At 43.4% G+C, this 18928-nt stretch overlaps 1 protein-coding gene across 4 annotated transcripts in view; it reads right to left on the bottom strand.

Moving 5' to 3' along the window:
• Positions 1-274: 274 nt before the first annotated feature.
• grik2 (glutamate receptor, ionotropic, kainate 2) overlaps positions 275-18928 on the bottom strand; it is a 309207-nt gene continuing 290553 nt past the window's right edge. For 2 of the 4 annotated variants that reach the window (XM_034101861.2, XM_071205800.1), the window contains one exon: positions 275-1739. In XM_034101861.2, the coding sequence (XP_033957752.1) occupies positions 1486-1739 (254 nt within the window). In that variant the 3' untranslated portion in view covers positions 275-1485. Of the gene's footprint in view, positions 1740-12436; positions 12574-18928 lie in introns of all 4 variants that reach the window. The other 2 variants (XR_011644593.1, XM_034101862.1) reach the window with 2 other exon arrangements.

Below are 18928 nucleotides of genomic sequence, written 5' to 3'. Positions count from 1 at the left end.
AAAAATATCTTTCTTTAAATATGATTCCTTTACATGATAAAAATACTTTCTGTTTTCTTCTTCTGCAAAACAACATGTCACTGATGCTTCCCAGAACTCTCGCACTAAAATAACTAATTGGTGTGAATCTGCTCCATGGAGGATGTGTGCACTCTCTGTGGTGTGTGTGTGTGTGTGTGTGTGTGTGTGTGTGTGTGTGTGTGGTGTGTGTGTGTGTGTGGTGTGTGTGTGTGTGTTGTGTGTGTGTGTGTGTGTGTGTGTGTGTGTGTGTGTGTGTTGGCTCTGTCTAGTGTCGAGGAGAGCCTCCTGAACTCCCGGCCTGAAGGACCCCCCCCCCTCTCTGCGTTTGATTACACTCGTCATGGTGCGTTTGTTTTGATAAAAATCATTACAAAATGTTGATTCTCTTCGTACAAAAACACGTTTTCATAGAAATTGCATTTGCACAAGTAAATATGGAGCTTTACTGCCAAAGAACGAAATCAAAGCCACAGGGGTACAAAATGAAAGTGAAGACTTGACACAGAGCAAATGGTAGGAAACGGTGTGTACCCATACAGAGGTAACGTGAGGTGTGTTCACGGCAGTAGTGACAATCCAGTCCGTGGAGATAATAAATAAGGAGTCTCATAAATAAAACAATAAATACTTTGAATAAATAGAGTTTGTGTTTTTTTGTTTTGATTGCTATGAATTTAGACTTGGTGAGTCGTGCCCACCCCATTCCACGGCTCCTCCTTATTAACATGAAGAGTGTGTTCCTCCATAGGATCGTTTTTACGTGACTACTGATACATCGGCAGCTCACTATATTGCCTCTACTCCATCCTCTGCTTGAACCTCCCTATACAACCCCCCCTCCCCTCCCCTCCCCTACATTAAAGACTCAACGGGTTAGTACTCTGAAACACAAATAAATGATATCACTTATTGCCTGATAGATGATATACAGTATATCCGTTTTGAAGTCGATCAATATCATATGTGACTGCGCAGTGCTTCTCTGTACATTACGCTGCAGTCCGCCTTCATCTTCAGGGCTTCGGGTTTAATTCTAGCGAGCTGAACTTTTGAAAATAAACAATCCTGTACAAACATTTCTCCTTAATCTCCCAGTAAGCATCTTTTATAAACTCATAACCTCTGAGATGCTCTAAATGCTGCTCCACCAGCCTCTTTAGCGAAAGACTGACTGAGCAGCAGCTAAATAAGATAGGTCCGATTGTTTTCCTTTTTTAGGGGACCAGCTTTGTCCCAGCTTAAATTGATATCCATACCGTCTCTCTCTGACTCCTGGGTTTCAACAATCCTGGCACCTGTAAGAGTACTGAGGTAACTCGCTGACATTTCACCCAGGTTCAAGTTATTTCCACAGGAAATATTGTTAAATCTCTTGTCCGTAGCTATTTATAAAGAAACATGTTGTCAATATACTCAAGCAAGCACCTCCGGAATAACCCAACTGTCCACCATTAAAACCCCCCCTTACCATTTACCCCCACCCTTTACCCCAGTGTCTCTGCAAACCTCCTCGCTGCAGGAGAGAGGGTGATAAACTGATTGAGGATCCCATTTTAGGCCATGGTCTCTTTCCCTGGGAGTCTGCGGTCGTTGAAGGTGTGCATGTTGATGACCTCCTCTGTTTTCACCATGGCAGGGGGCTGGGGCTTGTGTTTGAGCCGGCGCTGGCACTTGAGGGAAACCCGCAGCTCGTCCACCATCGCACTGCAGAAGGACCTCTGCGTATGAAAAAGGAGAACAGAATGGGTTTCAGGCTGCTTCCCCGGTCCAAATATTATGGGCAAGTGAACAGGCCTGTTCTCCCTGAGGGCAGCCTCGTTTTGTAGCCCCCCCCCCCCCCCCCATTGCAGCTTAGAACTGCCACAGGGGAAAATGTGTATCAGGCTGGGAATGGAGGGAATGCTGGATGGGAACATGGTAAGAGGAATGATGGAGGGAGGTGCAGGTCCATAGGCTGTGTAGTAGAGTGGAAGGTGTGAAGGAATTACTCCACAATAGTGTCAGAATACATCAGTAGTGCATCTGTGGTTATTGCTGCACATGCAAGGCTTTTGATGCATACAGTGTGTGACATATTGCAAGATTTTCTTCATTCCAACATCACATGTTGTACTTGTTGGACATTGGACAATCTGTAATGTTTAATACATGTCAGTAGTATTTTGAATGTTTATGTGTTTCATATTCTTTGGGCGGCTACTATCTGGTACACATTAGCAATAGCCAATGTGTCCCATAATATCTTTCCACAGTATCAGAACAATGTGAGGTTGTTTCTTTTATCTCAGAACTCAGCGTCAATATTGGAAAGTTCAGCAAAATTGCCTTCAATGAGTCTTTAGCCATGCTAGCTATATACATTTAGGTATGGCACCATCATCAGATCAGGACTTTTGTTTTGGTTCATTTTCTTTGGTTTGTGACCAAGTACGTGAAAAACTATTCCTATTAGCCTCAACTTTACTGGTGGACGACAAACTGTTGCTCTCTGCCAACAACAATCACATCCCACACATGAAGATATTAGGGCTGTGCATCTTCATTGGTCTCACGATTCGATTACGATTATCCTGTCAACGATTCGATTCGGTTCGATATCACGGTGCATCACGATTCATACCAATGCGTTGCATCCTCAATTTTCTATATTACTGCACATGGCTTATTTTTCATCAATGCATACATGCAGTAAATACATATGAACTCTCTTTTTATTATTTAGAAAGTGCTTCAGAAATCAATAACATAAATGTCTTGACATTCATTTATAAACCATAATAAATGAATTGTATAGGTCTAGCCTCCGTGTGTGAAGTTGTTCCATCCTCAAAAACAAAAAGCTAATGCTTCTGCAGTCGAGCTGCAGCTTCTAGCCACGGTCTTCTGTTAAAGAAAGGACACTGAATGTCCTGAATGTGGCATCGCACACAGGACTCGAGTCTGAACGCAGCAGACAACAGGAGTATTCACAACAGCATATACAAACTAAAATACTGCATGTGGGTTCACACTTACATTCTCTGTCTTACTGTTACATGAATCCCATGAATGTATGAGATTAAATTAGCTTCATTATATCTCAGTGATTAAGTGAATAATAAAGTTTCTATCGGGTCACTATCAGCATGTCACTCATTATTTTCAGGGAGGGGGCGGGGCTTGGAGGAACGGAGGAGACGGTGATCGCGGAAGCTTTTTTCCTCCTGCCTTCACAAACTTTACACACGTATATATCGTCTGAAAATTGCTAGAGGACATTCATACTCTGCAATCCAAGACTTAATTAAATCCACCAAAAACCTGACATGATTGTAACGCGATTATATTTGAAAAACATAAATCCCTGTCTGTGTCTCTGAGCCGCAGCGACACGGAGTGATTCAGAGCGGGTCCTTCTGCTGTGGGTTCTGGACTGGTGTTCTTGTGTTGGTGGATAAAGCAGACTGCTCGGTGTTCGGTGTTGCTGTGCCGCTGTCACGTCTGTTCCCTGATCTCTGCGTCACCGACCGATTTGATATTAAAGTGACAGAAAAAACGTTATAGTAAAGCCGCGGCCGGAAAATCAGGAAGCAACGTTACTACTCTATAACCGATTATCTTCCGTCACTGCATCGAGACCGAATCGTCCACGTCCGCATCGCAATGCATCGTAGAAACGATTATTTTCAACACCCCTAGAAGATATAGAATCTTCAACATTACATGACATGTCACTTGTTAGACGCTTTTATCCAAAGCGACTTACATACTCAATACTGTGGGCAATCCCCACACGAGCAATTTGGGGGGAAGTGTCTCAGGGACACAACGACATGCTGACTGCAGTGGGGTTTGAACCTGTGACCCCCTGATACGAACACCAACGCACAGTCCACTGCGCCACACACCATCAGGAGAATACGGCCCCTTCTGACCCAGAAAGAGTCACAGGTTCAGGCTCTTATAAACTCGCACCTTGAGTACTGAAACTCCCTCCTGGCTGGTCTGAGCTTATCCAGAATGCTGCAGCCCTCCTGGTCTTCAACCTTCCTAAGTTCTCCCACACTCCACTGCTCCTCAGCTCCCTTCACTGGCGACCAGTTGCTGCATGACTCCGCATCAATACACTGGAATTGGCCTACCATGGATCAGGTCCTTTCTACATCCAAGACATGGCTAAACCAAGCACTCCAGAATGTGCACTTAGCTCTGCACTGGCCAATCACCTCACTGCGAGTGGGACCCAGGACTCAACAAGAATGCACCTGTAGGTCTACCCGTCTTACGTTGGAGACTGAAAACCCACCTGTCACCACTGCACCAAGGCCAATACAAACAGATGTCTCGTTTCTGTATGTAGAATTGAATATGGTTTAGATTCTTGCTACTTTAAAGCTGTATGTTTCATTGTTCATTGCACTTATTGTACGTTTCCATGGATAAAAGCCTCAGCTAAATAACATGTACTGAAATACTTCATGCTGAGTGCTAATGAGCTAATGTAACATGGACAAAGAAGATATTGAACGTGGTATACAATGTACCTGCTAAGCATTGTCATTGTAAGCATAATAACATTGACATTAGCAATTAGCTTATTTGTAGTAAACGTGTAATGCGAAGATTTTTAAGATAATTTATTCCTATACTAAAGGCAAATAGCAACCCACATGAAAAAAATGCAGCTATCGCAAATATAAAGTTTATAGAAAGTCCTGGTTGCAGGTAGAAAATAGCAAACAATGCAGGTTTTGTAATTGGACGTAAACTCTAGACTCAGAAATGCACATTCCTACCGCTCATTTTGAAATGTCAGTGTGTTCCAATGAACACGGGGTTCTTGTCTGCACACAGGACCACTCGGCAAGAGCCGCAGACATAGTGATGATTAGAGTGGAGCCTTTTTTCATCAAGGCAAAGCAGGACATGTTACCTTCTCAAACCTTCACACCTTCACTTCCCTCCTACCCTCTTGTTTAAAAGAGCAAACTGACCAGGGCTGGAACCCCAGTGTAGGATTGATTGGTACAGCTTAGTATGTGACCTATCAGAAACTACTGAATATCAATGCATACACACCTGGCGGACGGACAAGGTTCCTCTTTTCATTGTGTGACAGTGCTGTCCTGAAAGTGCATCTCTGTGTCATCATGTCTTGTCGTGTGGACACAGATAGTTTCCAAAAGTAAAAGAAAACCCCACAGGAATGCAGCAAAGTCGACCGACTGATGCTCTTTGCTGTGATACTGCCGTTTGGAAGTGCAGTAATGACTGGAAATGATCACAACATTTAATTTCCAGAAGCAATGCGTACTATTTAATATCCTTTCATCCATCCACCCGGATCTCTTTCCTACATAGACCTTCAATGCTGTCATTTTAACATTTTAAAACACAATCTGTAAAACGACCTATTGTAATGTGAAGCAAAAGACAATTCCACTGGATAATTAGCCATGGATTAAAGTTGATAAAGCTGGCAAGTAAACCAGTTGATACATACCAATCAGAATTATGCATCAACTGTTATTCTCTAGTGTTGAGTAACTGAGTAATGCATCACTTCAGGGAGAATTAGCTACATCTCCAGTGGGGATAACACACACACTTATCACTTCATCATACGTATACATGTGAATACAGATTTAAATGTAAATACTGCCGAGTGCAGCTTTATTCACGTTCTGCGATTATCACCCAACATCTGGACACATTTCACCATACAGCCTGACTGGCAATGAATACGTAGTCATTTCAGAGATTCATATATAATTGAATGACTAATGTTTCCATATTCCGTGCAACCCGTTCAAGAGAATCAGATTCTCAAATGGAATGTTGCAGCTGTGATGTTCAGACTGTGAGATCTCAAATCTCTCCAGGAACATGAACATGAGACACATCTTCAACATGCTTTCTGAGCGGGATGTGGTGATCGAATAACGGTCTGATGAATTGTGTCTGACAATGTGTTTTACAAGAATATGTTCTATACTCCCTGGCCAGACGGTCGGTCGAGACTGTGACACTATGACCGTGTAAATAAAGCAAAATGAAATGTGTAAATAAAGCACAGACGTTACACAGAACTGTCTGATGTCAGCAAGTCTACTTTTAAACTGGTGGTGAGTCCTATCCCGTAGCAAAGGTTCAGTGCAGAGCGTGTGCGGCTGAGCAGCGTGAAAAACAAAAGCAGCACCGGGGAGATAATGAGAGCAAGACACAGAGCGGATCATTACATTGGGAAAACCCTGGAGGGAAATTCAGCTTGATATTGGTAAAGTGAAAATAAATGAATATATAAAAAAGGGACATGGTTTGTGTTTAAAACTATGCAGATTTTTGTATTAATGAATATTTACTCCATTATGGAAGCGCAATTTGCTTATGCTGGAAGCTAAAGACACTTAGCTGATTGTGTGTTTAAAATGTTGGTTTGTTGAAGTAGTTTTGTGTGTAAGAATACATTTAAAAATATATGTTAACAGTACACAATTGCTTCATGGTGTGAATGTTTGGACATGGACCTGGGCGGACATTAGTTCTTTTGGCATGAGTTATTATCCCATCAGGCCCGGTGTGTATTACATTACCTGGTTTTGCTTGATTTGCTTTGAAGGCTGCATTAATGATTTTAGGTCTGAAAGTAAGACATGACAGTTTTAGCCGATCATGTTAAGTACCTTAACCTTTTTCATCATAAAGCAGGGTTAGCAGAACGTGCTCTTTGTGGGGTAGTGACTCACGTAAATATCCACTCAGGAACACGAGACGCCAGCTGAACTCAATCTATGCACAGACGCAACCCCGGCAGGCATCTCCACATGTGCGTAAACACACTCTCAGTGAGCCTGGTGGCTTTTACAGGCCCGTAGAACACCATCACTTATTGATGCACATTGTATTTCATCAGACTGAATATCCTTGTCGCTGCATGCTCAATTAAACGGCTGTTTCTTCACATTGTCTGCTCCTTTCTCACAAGCTACTGTGGCACACTGAGTGACACACCATCAGCACCTGCTTACGGAACTGTCCTGCTCCTGCGAGGGGAGACACTGTGTGTGTGTGTGTGTGTGTGTGTGTGTGTGTGTGTGTGTGTGTGTGTGTGTGTGTGTGTGTGTGTGTGTGTGTGTGTGTGTGTGTGTGTGTGTGTGCGTGCGTGCGTGCGTGCGCGTGCGTGCGTGCGTGCGTGCGTGCGTGCGTGCGTGCGTGCGTGCGTGTGTGTGTGTGTGTGTGGACTAGCATTGCTATACTTGTGGGGACCTACATCTGTTTACATAGTCACGTGTGGGGACTCACCTCCCTTATGGGGACACATTGGAGGTCCCCATAAGGGGGATCATTAATTTTAGGGTGAAGACTGGGTTAGGTTAGGGTTAGGTTAAGGGTAAGGGTTAGGGTTAGGCATGTGTTGGTTAAGGTTAAGGTTAGGATAAGTCTCTAGGAAATGCATGTAAGTCAATGTAATGTCCCCTGAAGTGATGTATACATGGTATGTGTGTGTGTGTGTGTGTGTGTGTGTGTGTGTGTGTGTGTGTGTGTGTGTGTGTGTGTGTGTGTGTGTGTGTGTGTGTGTGTGTGTGTGTGTTTCCAGTTAAAAGCTGCTTAATGTAGCTAACAAAGTGTTTAGTTTTATTTGAAAGCCATGATTAGTACTTGGGCCCAGTGTATACTTATCTTTATTATAGTAACATACACATTAGAAGCAGACACAGTGGATGTGGTTGGTTGTGAGGTCTTCCAGTGTGTATACTAATCCCTCAGAGGCTAATTCAGGGACTTACCTAAAGGCCAGCCCTATCTCTCCAATTAAACTTCCTCTGACTATTGATGGTGACATTCATGGATAAAGCCAGAGTGGAAATGCAGTAGAACATTTACACTTTTTTGCAATTGATTCAGAGGTGATAACGCATTTTAACATCAGGAAATCTATACCACATTGATTCTAAGACAATAGTACACTTACAGTTGAAGCTATCGTGGGTATTAAGCGTCTTTGGGTTCAAGAAAAGCGCTATAGAAATACAATTTATTATTATTATTATTATTACAAATACTCTTTAAATCCATAAAGCAATACATGAAAAAAATGGTCTGGCAAGAAAATAAAATAAAAATCTGAATCCATTAAATCCTTTCATTCCACTCAAATGAAATTATTTTACAACATGCCTGTCAACTGACCTGATGCCTATCTGCACACACTCTGCCAGGACAGTCTTACACTTCCACTAGCTACCTTAACATATGTGAAAACTAACCGCAGCCAGCAGACATTGCTTCTGAGGGAAGATGAAGTCAGTGTTGCCAACTTTTTCACTAGATTTAGCAACTTTGTAGCAAGTGTTTGTTGCTTTATTTGGAAGAGATTTGGCAACATTGGGCGGAGTTTTAAATCTATAGCTTCCTCTTGCTGTCTATCATCTCCCTAGCTGTAAACCTCCTGACTACTGGTGCTTTAGTTGCACCAATCAACATGCTGCTAACCAAGTGAAAAGTAGAATGGATTTTATTCTGCTACGATTCACCAAAGTTTTGCACATGGTAAATCTAGCTGATAGTATAAACCAAAACAAATTAAATGTACCCACTATCAGGCCCGCCCCTCCCTACACGCAGGTCACGCAGACTGCGTGGGTCCTCATTTTGCGGAGGGAGCCTCATCTGAATCGCAAATGCACCCCAATTAGGCGTGCCGCAGTTTCGCTTGCTGCGAGGCTCCGGCGCTCGCAGTTCACTCGTAGCTCCACTACATGCAGAAAGGACAATTGCAGTAACAATGTAACTGGTGTGACATAAAGGCAGTATTTTATATAACGTTTACCACAATATGTTTTGTTAAGACAACCTATTTGAATAAATCAAGGCTGAAGCTGTATTCATCTATGTTTTTTAGCAACCAATGACAACTCACATGCCACAAGTTAAATGTTGTCGGCCATTTTACATCAACTTGACCTTTTGATTATGACAAGAAATATCAGTCAAGACAAACATGTAGGTCTCTGTGAACCTCATATGCGGTGAGGGTGCAGGTTCAGCCTGTTGCTACTCTGAAGCTACATCCCAATCTGCTTGGGAATCACACACATCCGAACATGTCTCTCAGACATCAATTTCCATTCCAAAATACATATTCGTCTCTTTCTCAGCCTTGCTTTGATTTCCATCAACCCTTCGATACAAATAACTGTATCTTTAACTGCTAAATGTTCACCGTCTAGTCGCTAGATTACGGCGTACATTAGGTTTATTGTTTGCCTGCTGCTGCTTAAAAAACTGATAGATGAGATTTAAAATAAGCCATAATCAAATCGTTTTGTGGATTTTCTTTCTGGAGTTAACAATGCATGGACATTTATTTTTAATTACACTTAGTCAGTCAAACCCTTTTTAAGATAAAGTTCATTGGAACATTAAGAGTAACATTGGGGTGTTACATAGGGGTTATTGTTTAATTTGTACAATAATTATCACATTTAGGTCCAACAATCTTTTGTTGATGTTCAAATGCTCCATTCAGCTCCTTTAAGTTGCCTTTTGTAAAACCTCATATCAAACCTCCATCTCTGTGGTGTGCAGGCATCTTCTATATAGTGCTACTACTACTGTATGTTATGCCCTGCAGCCAACACAAGAAATGCCTACAAATGTTTGTCACAGTGTGACTGCTGATAATCTAAACCCCAACATGCTGGCTTTTCATAATATTGATTCCCCCCTTTAAAATTAAATGGCATTGCAGTTTTTCTTTTACCAGTAAAAGCTGTGTAGCTGCAGGCTTTGGGGAACACTGGTCCACTCCGCTGGCACTCAGTCGACACACTGCCATCACGGCTGCCTGCTGCTGGCAGCCTGGATTGATGGCCGCTGCTTAGGGTCATTGGAATACAGAGTTTATGATGCTCAACCACAGCAATATGGGATCGCTCAGAGGAAGGGGCCTGCCTGCTTTGAGGACAACGGAAGGGTCGTAAATCTAATGCTGAGAGCAGTCATCGAAAGAAAAAGGTGCATTTAGTCGATGCCATTATTTACACAGGCCTGATCTCTTACACTTAAATAATAGTTAATTAAACTGTGTATCATGAAGACATTACCGGGTACCAGTTGGTGTCATCTCATTCTATATGTCTTTTATAGCTGCAACAATCCAAAGGTAATCAGACAAAGGTCATTTATGGAAGTCCTGTTTAGAAGGTTAATTGTAATCTGGAACATGTCTTTTCTAAATCCAGCATATAGGACGTCTCACCTGTGAGAGTCAACTAAAGGGCTCTGGTTAGTTTGAATGGAGAAGGAACAGTTGTGAAGCTGTGATCAGATGGGATTGGGCGCGGTGCTGTAATCCTACATTTACTCTGTGTCGGCATAAATCTTTAATGATGCCACCGAGGGAAATTACATGTCCTTCGGAAGACCAGCACTTCATGACTTACACACAAATCCAACATCAAATGCCAAGTCAGGGAGTGTCTGTCCAACATGTAGAGAAGCCCGACTCCGACCACCAGGCCAACGGTCGGCTGGCCATGAGCGTTGGTTGCCTTACTTACTTTGTGTCCTGCACCATTTCCAAAATCGACATTTGTTGGCTTCTTTAGCATCTTTAATAGATTTAGCATGTTGAATTCACGCCAAAGCGTTAGGGTTAGGGTTGTGGTGAGAAGGTTTGATGTAGAAATAACAACAGCCTGTTGAGCCACAGCCCTACGTTTCTGAATTTCCATTTTGAAGTACTACCTACCACCATCTGCTGTTATGCAAGCAGAATCTACAGCGAGTTGATCAGTACTGCGAAATAAACCTCGACAGGGTGAGCAGAAAATAAACTAGTCATGTAAGATGGAATTTGTAAATGTTGCATTCACAGAGTGATTTAAGCCTTCTGACCATTAAGGGACTAACAACTAATGGACCACAGCTGTTATTTAACTTACCAGACGTCTTTCTGCGGATCGATATGACAGAAGAATAACATCGTCTGCTATACCTATAAGCCAGGGGTACTCAAATACAAATCTTAAAGGTCCAAAATAAATGTTTCAATAAGACAAATGTCCGTTTATTACGGTCATTCAAACTTTTAAACAATTGTAACAAGATTCTTAACACGAGGTTGTAAAAACAAAAAGTCTCTGTATGCAGCAGTTTTCATTGTTATTGTGTCTGTGCTTGGTCCCTCAGAGTCGCAGTGTAAGAGCTGCACAGTTATGAATAAAGGCAGCTGCACTCTCTTTCATTCAGCATTCCCATTATTGCTTTATAAATGTCTTGCAAGGGGGCACACAAGGGGGTGTGTCCACCTCGCTCTGACTCAGACAGGTTGAAAGAGACGAGACACACATTTTTCCCACCCGCATTCCGCAAAGACTTGTGCCTCTGATTCGCAGATTGTTTGGGGGGGAAACGCTGACGGGAAGCTGAATGTGATTGGACCAATGCGTTGACAGACACACACAGACAGTGGAACAGGACATGCAGAGCGCTGTTTGCAGTCTATGGACATGGCAGATCATTTTGACTCGTTGCATTGTGGCGATGTCTCGCCGATAACACAGATAACACAGATAATACATATGAAAAGTATCATTTGCTCAGAGTCCAGAGACAGTTGTGGTTCGGTCCGGATCCGGACCAGAGTCCGTACTTTGAGGATGCCTGCTATAAGCAGTCTGCTTACAGAAATAACAGACTGCATTAAGTCAAAGCTGACCACAATGGATCAGAACAAGTATTCAACTAAACCGTGTTGAGTTATTTGCTACCAGACAGACGCAAAACCTACTTGCTGGCTGCCGATGGCTGGAGTCTTTGTCATGTATTTAAGTACAACCTGTTGGCCCTGATGCGGGCGGCGTGAGGCGATCCAAAGTACCCCCAAGGCGGCACTGTTGGTTTGTCTTTGATGGTGTAGCATGTCTCGCTTTGCTTTTGCTTCCTGACATGTACCTGTGATTAACTTTCTACAAACCATAATCTTTCTTTAATATTAACCATACCTTAGCTTTGTTTTGCAGAGATGATAGAAAGCTTGAATTGTTGAATAATGGCATTAATAGTGAAAGAAAATGGTTTGAAGAATTGTCCATTATTGACATACTTGTCTGGCCAAAGATACACAGAGGATCTTCTAGATTTTAGTGAATGAAGGCTGCATTACTTGGTCGCCTGCCTTTGGAGATGGACAGTCCCATTGGTCTGTTTTAGCGCTGATATGAGACAAAGCTATCGCGTCCAGGAGGTTACAGCTATACTGTATATGTTTCTGCCTCTAAGAAATCTTTGAAAACGTACACAAACTTGCCAAATACCTGCAGACTCTTCCTCTGTGCACAGACATCTCTACTCGTGCATGTGTGTGTGCATCTAAATGCATGCAGGCATGTTTGTGTGTGTTTGTGCTGGATTGATGAGATGGGTTCCTCACACACAGCTGGCGGTCCCCGCACCCCAAGAGCCAGGTTAGTCTGCAGCAGCCTCAGCAGCAGGCAGGAAGAGAGGAAAAAGCAGCAGCAGAAGGAGGAGCGGGAGGAGGAGGAGGGGGAGAAGGAAGCGGAGGAGGAGCTGAGGGAGGGGGGGGAGGAGAAGAGAAAAAGGAGGTAGAGGAGGAGGAGAGGGAGGAAGGGGACAACCATGGTAATCATGGAAATCTGACAGCATGGAGATGACAAAGAAATGCTCCATTGAAGGTCAATGAGGCATGACATTTAGTTGAACATAATGGAGTCCGAAATTAGCTCTCTAAAATATCTTACTTTGCTTAAATGACAAAGAATAACTTTTAAAACATTTTTTAAACATCTTTTGAGAAGGAAACAAAATCTGTCTCCTTCGCCTTGACTGTGCTCTTCCTTTGATACCAGGCATTACCCCTAGTTTCCACCGGGTCCGTCTGCGGCGCGTTACGGGTTTACGGGTACGCGGTTTTGGTCCGGCCTCCTCCGACGTCATACCCTACCGGGCGCGTTTCACGAGCGTTTCAGAAGCATTACGGAAGCGGAGCGTCGTGCATGCCGGCTCGCAGTTTCAGTTGATTTGAGCATATTTCCTGGACAGACTTTATACAGACAAAGTTAATAATAACTGTAATATCCCAGTTATAAACGACATGAATCAAAGATGTGTTGCTGTATTTTAGTGATAAAATCATCATAATTATTATATATATATATATAATTTACACAGTGCCTGTAAACCGGAGGAGAACGCTGGCATTTCTCCTCCTACTTGAACGACTACGGAGAGATAGGGTCTGCAAAATGAGTTTGCGTGTGTATATATATGCTATATATGCTCTGAACGTTCCACTTCCTGCCTGCCCAACATTACCTTACGGCTGCGTCGCGTCGTAAAATAGACTTCAATCCTATTTCTAGCGGAGCCCAGCGGCGAGGCGCTTCTGGGACGCTTCTGAGCCGTAACGCGGTGCGTCTGGTGGAATAGCACCCATTGACTAGAGTGGCCGCGATCCTTGTGGACGCCGCGGCGCAGCCGCAACGCGGCCGTAACGCGCCGCAGACGGACCCGGTGGAAACTAGGGGTTACGGAGCAGAGCTTAATATTTCCATCTATCCAAACATAACGTGAAAATGTGAAAGCCACCATACGCACTTAATGTAAACTTAACTTTGTACATAAAAAAAAACAGTTTGAGAAATCCTCTTGTTTGCCATCTTACCCACAACGAGCTAAGAGTGATTTGGATTTCATACTTGGAGGTGCACGATGTGTTTAGGCTAGGAAGAGGAAACTAGCTAGCTCGCTGAAGTAGCTTTATAGGAGCTAGCTTAGCTCCTTCAAAGCCAACGCTGTCAACATGTTGTATGTTGTTTACCCAGAAAAGCAAGATTTAGATTACTCCTGCAGTCTGGGTGGCAAGCTTGCCTGCTAACAAGATATGAGAAATAGAATAGAAATGCATTTATGGAGGTTAGCGAAAAACACAGCGTTTCTCATTTTAACTGTAATTGTTTTTTTGTCAAAACATTTTGGTTCGATGTCATGTAGGTGATCAACTCCACAGTGGCAAAGCCCCGGGGGTGGATGAGATCCGCCCGGAAATGCTGAAGGCTCTGGGTGTTGAGGGACTGTCATGGTTGACACGTCTCATCAACGTTGCGTGGAAGTCGGAAACGGTACCGAAGGAGTGGCAGACCGGGGTGGTGGTCCCCCTTTTCAAAAAGGGGGATCAGAGGGTGTGTGCCAATTACAGAGGCATCACACTACTCAGCCTCCCCGGGAAAGTTTACTCCAAGGTACTCGAAAGGAGGGTCAGGCCGATTGTCGAACCTCAGATTGAGGAGGAACAATGCGGATTCCGTCCTGGTCGTGGAACGACGGATCAGCTTTTTACTCTCGCAAGGATCCTGGAGGGGGCCTGGGAGTACGCTTATCCGGTCTACATGTGTTTTGTAGACTTGGAGAAGGCGTATGACCGGGTTCCCAGGGAGTTACTGTGGGAGGTGCTGCGGGAGTATGGGGTGAGGGGGTCTCTACTCAGGGCCATCCAATCTCTGTACTCCCAAAGCGAGAGCTGTGTCCGGGTCCTCGGCAGTAAGTCGGACCCATTTCCGGTGAGGGTTGGCCTCCGCCAGGGCTGCGCTTTGTCACCAATCCTGTTTGTAATATACATGGATCGGATTTCGAGGCGTAGTCGTGGGGGGGGGGGTCTGCAGTTCGGTGGACTAAGGATTGCACCACTGCTTTTTGCAGATGATGTGGTTCTGATGGCTTCATCGGTCTGCGACCTTCAGCACTCACTGGATCGGTTCGCAACCGAGTGTGAAGCGGCTGGGATGAGGATCAGCACCTCCAAATCTGAGGCCATGGTTCTCAGCAGGAAACCGATGGACTGTCCACTCCAAGTAGGGAATGAGTCCTTACCCCAAGTGAAGGAGTTCAAGTATCTCGGGGTCTTGTTCTCGAGTGAGGGATCAATGGAGCGTGAGATGGGCCGGAGAATCGGAGCAGCGGGAGCGGTATTGCAGTCGCTTTACCGCACCATTGTGACGAAAAGGGAGCTGACCCGGAAGGCAAAGCTCTCTGTCTACCGGGCCATTTTCGTTCCTACCCTCACCTATGGTCATGAAGGATGGGTCATGACCGAAAGAACGAGATCGCGGATACAAGCGGCCGAGATGGGTTTCCTCCGCCGGGTGGCTGGTGTCTCCCTTAGAGATAAGGTGAGAAGTTCGGTCATCAGGGAGGGACTCGGAGTTGAGCCGCTCCTCCTTCGCGTCGAAAGAAGCCAGTTGAGGTGGTTCGGGCACCTAGTTAGGATGCCACCTGGGCGCCTCCCTAGGGAGGTGTTCCAGGCACGTCCAGCTGGGAAGAGACCAAGGGGTAGACCTAGGACCAGGTGGAGGGATTATATCTCTTCGCTGGCCTGGGAGCGCCTTGGGATCCCCCAGTCAGAGCTGGTTGATGTCGCCAGGGAAAAGAAAGTTTGGGGCTCTCTGCTGGAACTGCTACCCCCGCGACCCGACCACGGATAAGCGGGAGAAGATGGATGGATGGATGTAGGTGATAATTAACCATTCAGATTTAGAAAATATGTTCAGTTTATCAATTCATTTTGCAATAATTCCTTGAAAATGCAATCAACATTTTGTAAATTGTGAGAGACTGTTAGCGGGTGGATCATCTGGTGCTGGCCTGTGCAGTCAGCATCTATTGTCCAGGCTACTAAGAAACATTTAAACTCGATCTTTGGTTTCAGTTCAAATGAACAGTTTGCTCCCAGTCAATACATTTCTTTTGTAAATGCATATAGCCTAAAATCCTGTTATATTTAATGACATGTTCTTGTAAATAAACATTACAGAGATGATAGTGTCACCTGAGCCAGGCGGAGATATGATGTCTGGAAGAATGATCACAAATTGAGTGTACTGGGAGAGACTTATGATAATTTCTCCAAAGGATACTGATGGATCTGTGGCAAGACACTTTATTTAAAGTTTGGACACCTACTATTTCTTGTAAGGCAGTTATAGTTTGTAAAACCAAAGTCCCTAGGAAGTGTTATGGACATTCAAGCACATTTTCGTAGTGGCCAAACAGTGGGATTACAACTTCCATCTGTCTAACGTCATTGGGCCCAAAAAACGTTTTCCCATTGATTACCATTGGGAAAGAGATGTGTTTAAATCTGAGGAAAAGTGCAATTTGAATAGTTTTTCACTTTTGTTAGCTAGCTTTCTTTACAGTCTTCACAATACACTATGCCAAACAGTTCCCAGAGTAACCTCTGTCGTAGGTGCACAGACATGTATTGGATTTATCCTCTTATCTGTTTATGGATTCGAAGGCAAACATGAATATTTCACAAACTTCTGTAAAGACAACATGCGAGTGTGTAGCAGCGATGATGAAATGTACTTAAATATTGTACAGGGAACATGATTGAGGCAAGAAAATAAAAGTGTCATAGTCATGGATTAATCAAAATGACAAGCCTAAAGAAGTCTAAAGTTGGTAAAGTTATCAAATGTGTATTAATACTTTTATTAAAATGTTTAACAAGTGTCTTTAACAATACGCCCATCTTGTGGCAAATGCAGTAAACAAACACATACTATATTCAATAACATGTCTGTTAATCCTTTATACAACTATTAACAGTTGCTCTACTGTATAAGAGGCTGTGTGGCTCATCCTTTCATATTAATGACTAGCTGCTATTTTTGCTCCTTTCTTACTGTATGTTACAGAAGTAATTATAAAATGCAAATTGCAGGGTGTGCACTATCAAGCATGTGAAACACAATAAAGAGATGCTTAGCACCACATTTTTCAACTTGACACTTTCAGTTAGAAAACAATGGACACGTAGGTGGTATTCAATGATGTGGAGTCTGGAGCAATGCAACACAAATATATGGTTGATTTACACAATAAATACAAAAAGATAATTTCACAGATTGGCCTGATAAAGATTAGCACTGGACTGTGAGATGCACAAACTGCACATCATAGTGGATCTTATTTTCTAAATGGATGTATGGACTAAAATCAGGCTGAGGTTAGGGTTGGACACACATATTGTTTTCTTAATTATTGGCTTTTTAATAATATTTTAAATGAACAATTCTGAGTCATAATCAGCTGTTGTAATTGTTTCCGCCCAGTCCACAACTGTACAAAATCTTTGTAAATTATAATTGTATTGTATAATTGTTTTTTGAAACATCCATACATGTATTCCTAGAATGTACTCTTTTGGAATATAGGTGTGTGTTTAATAGGGGAGCATGTCTTTCATGGCCACAATACTTACTTTGTACCCAACTGTGGTAAACACCTCTAATCCAACTTCTACCATCAGAGTCATAGGGCTGGTTAGTACCTAACCCTAACCCTAACCCAGCAATAATGTCTTACCTTTTGTTATACTGTAACCCTGACCCTAACCCTAATCCTGACTCTGAACCTAACCCTGACCCTAATCCTGACCCTAACCCTGACCCTAAACCTAATACTGACCCTAACCCTGACCCTAACCCTAATCCTGACCCTAACCCTAAACCTAATACTGACCCTAACCCTGACCCTAACCCTAACCCTGACCCTAACCCTGACCCTAACCCTGACCCTAACCCTGACCCTGACCCTAACCCTGACCCTAACCCTAACCCTGACCCTGACCCTAATCCTGACCCTAACCCTGACACTAACCCTAACCCTGACCCTGACCCTGCTGAAAAGGGGTAAGCATTGCTTTTGGTGATGGATGCTCGTATTGATTGGGCACCAAATCATCTTGCCTAAAGATGTTGGCTAACCTGCTGTCCACTTTTTGGTTCCTGTGCCATCACTTAGTGCGTACGCAGGAAACAGTAGCAATGTGGACGAGGTGTACAACAGAGTGCATGCTCTCTCTCAATCCAATAGCTAATGTCTGCTATTTGAAAACTGTAATCATGACCTTTATTCAACCTCAGCAAGAATACAACCTTAGCCATTGTTTATTTATTTAAGTATTGTGGTCTACATAGACCAGAAGCTAAATCTGGATTTAAGAATCACAAATGAAGCTTCCATTAACTCGCTGAATACCATCTCAAACTCTGGGTTTCAGTGGAGAGCTTTGGTCCTCCATGATGCGCTAAATAAGTATTTTCAGTCAGAAGCGGTTTTTTAGCACACGAGCAGCTTCTAAACAGCTTTCGAAGAATTGGAAGTTGAACCCTACTTTATTGTAGTCTATGGATACTTGTATTGTGTACAAACTAATTAAATCACTGTGAGCAATCCAAAGCAAACATGTGACGTTGTCAATTTCTGCCCACTTCCATGTGCTCCAATCCAGGGCATGTCCACAGTGCAGAGTGCATAACATGTGATGGTGGGGGCATTTGTGCGGGAAACAAAAGTGCAAGCAACGTGTCAATTGAATGAAGAAACCTTGAGAATGTAAAAAGACTATCAGTTCTGCCTGCGAGGTGCCTGCTGGGTCTATTTATCCTTTCCGTCTTTATTTACCTCGCTCTGAATAGATGGATTACATTGTGTAGGAATTACCGTGTGCTGGAGCACTGTTGCTATGGAGCTCACCCTCATACTGTACATGGTCCATTATAACCTGCTCCATTATATTGTTGGATGAACTAACATGTTATTATGTTTGGGAACACTGATGCTTACATGACTGCCAGCACCAATCTTAGAAAACACCAGTGGAAGTACCACCAATCACCATGTACCACACATGGTATGATGCTTGAGGGGAACCGTACTGACGGATATACAAAAACGGACAATAAGCTTATCAGGGGCAGATTATATTTCTCTGAAGCACCATATAATGTCCCCTTGAAGGGTTTTGCCCACCTACATTCCCCGTTGTATATTTCAGAAATATGTTGGTTTGCTGATGCTATGCCCGGCATTGTCCTGCTACATTTGACCAGTCTTCTAT

The sequence above is a fragment of the Pseudochaenichthys georgianus genome, chromosome 16 (genome assembly GCF_902827115.2).
Source record: "Pseudochaenichthys georgianus chromosome 16, fPseGeo1.2, whole genome shotgun sequence".
Classification (NCBI taxonomy): Eukaryota; Metazoa; Chordata; class Actinopteri; order Perciformes; family Channichthyidae; genus Pseudochaenichthys; species Pseudochaenichthys georgianus.
Note: the sequence above shows the minus strand (reverse complement) of the source record. Positions and strands in the feature narration are given on the sequence as shown.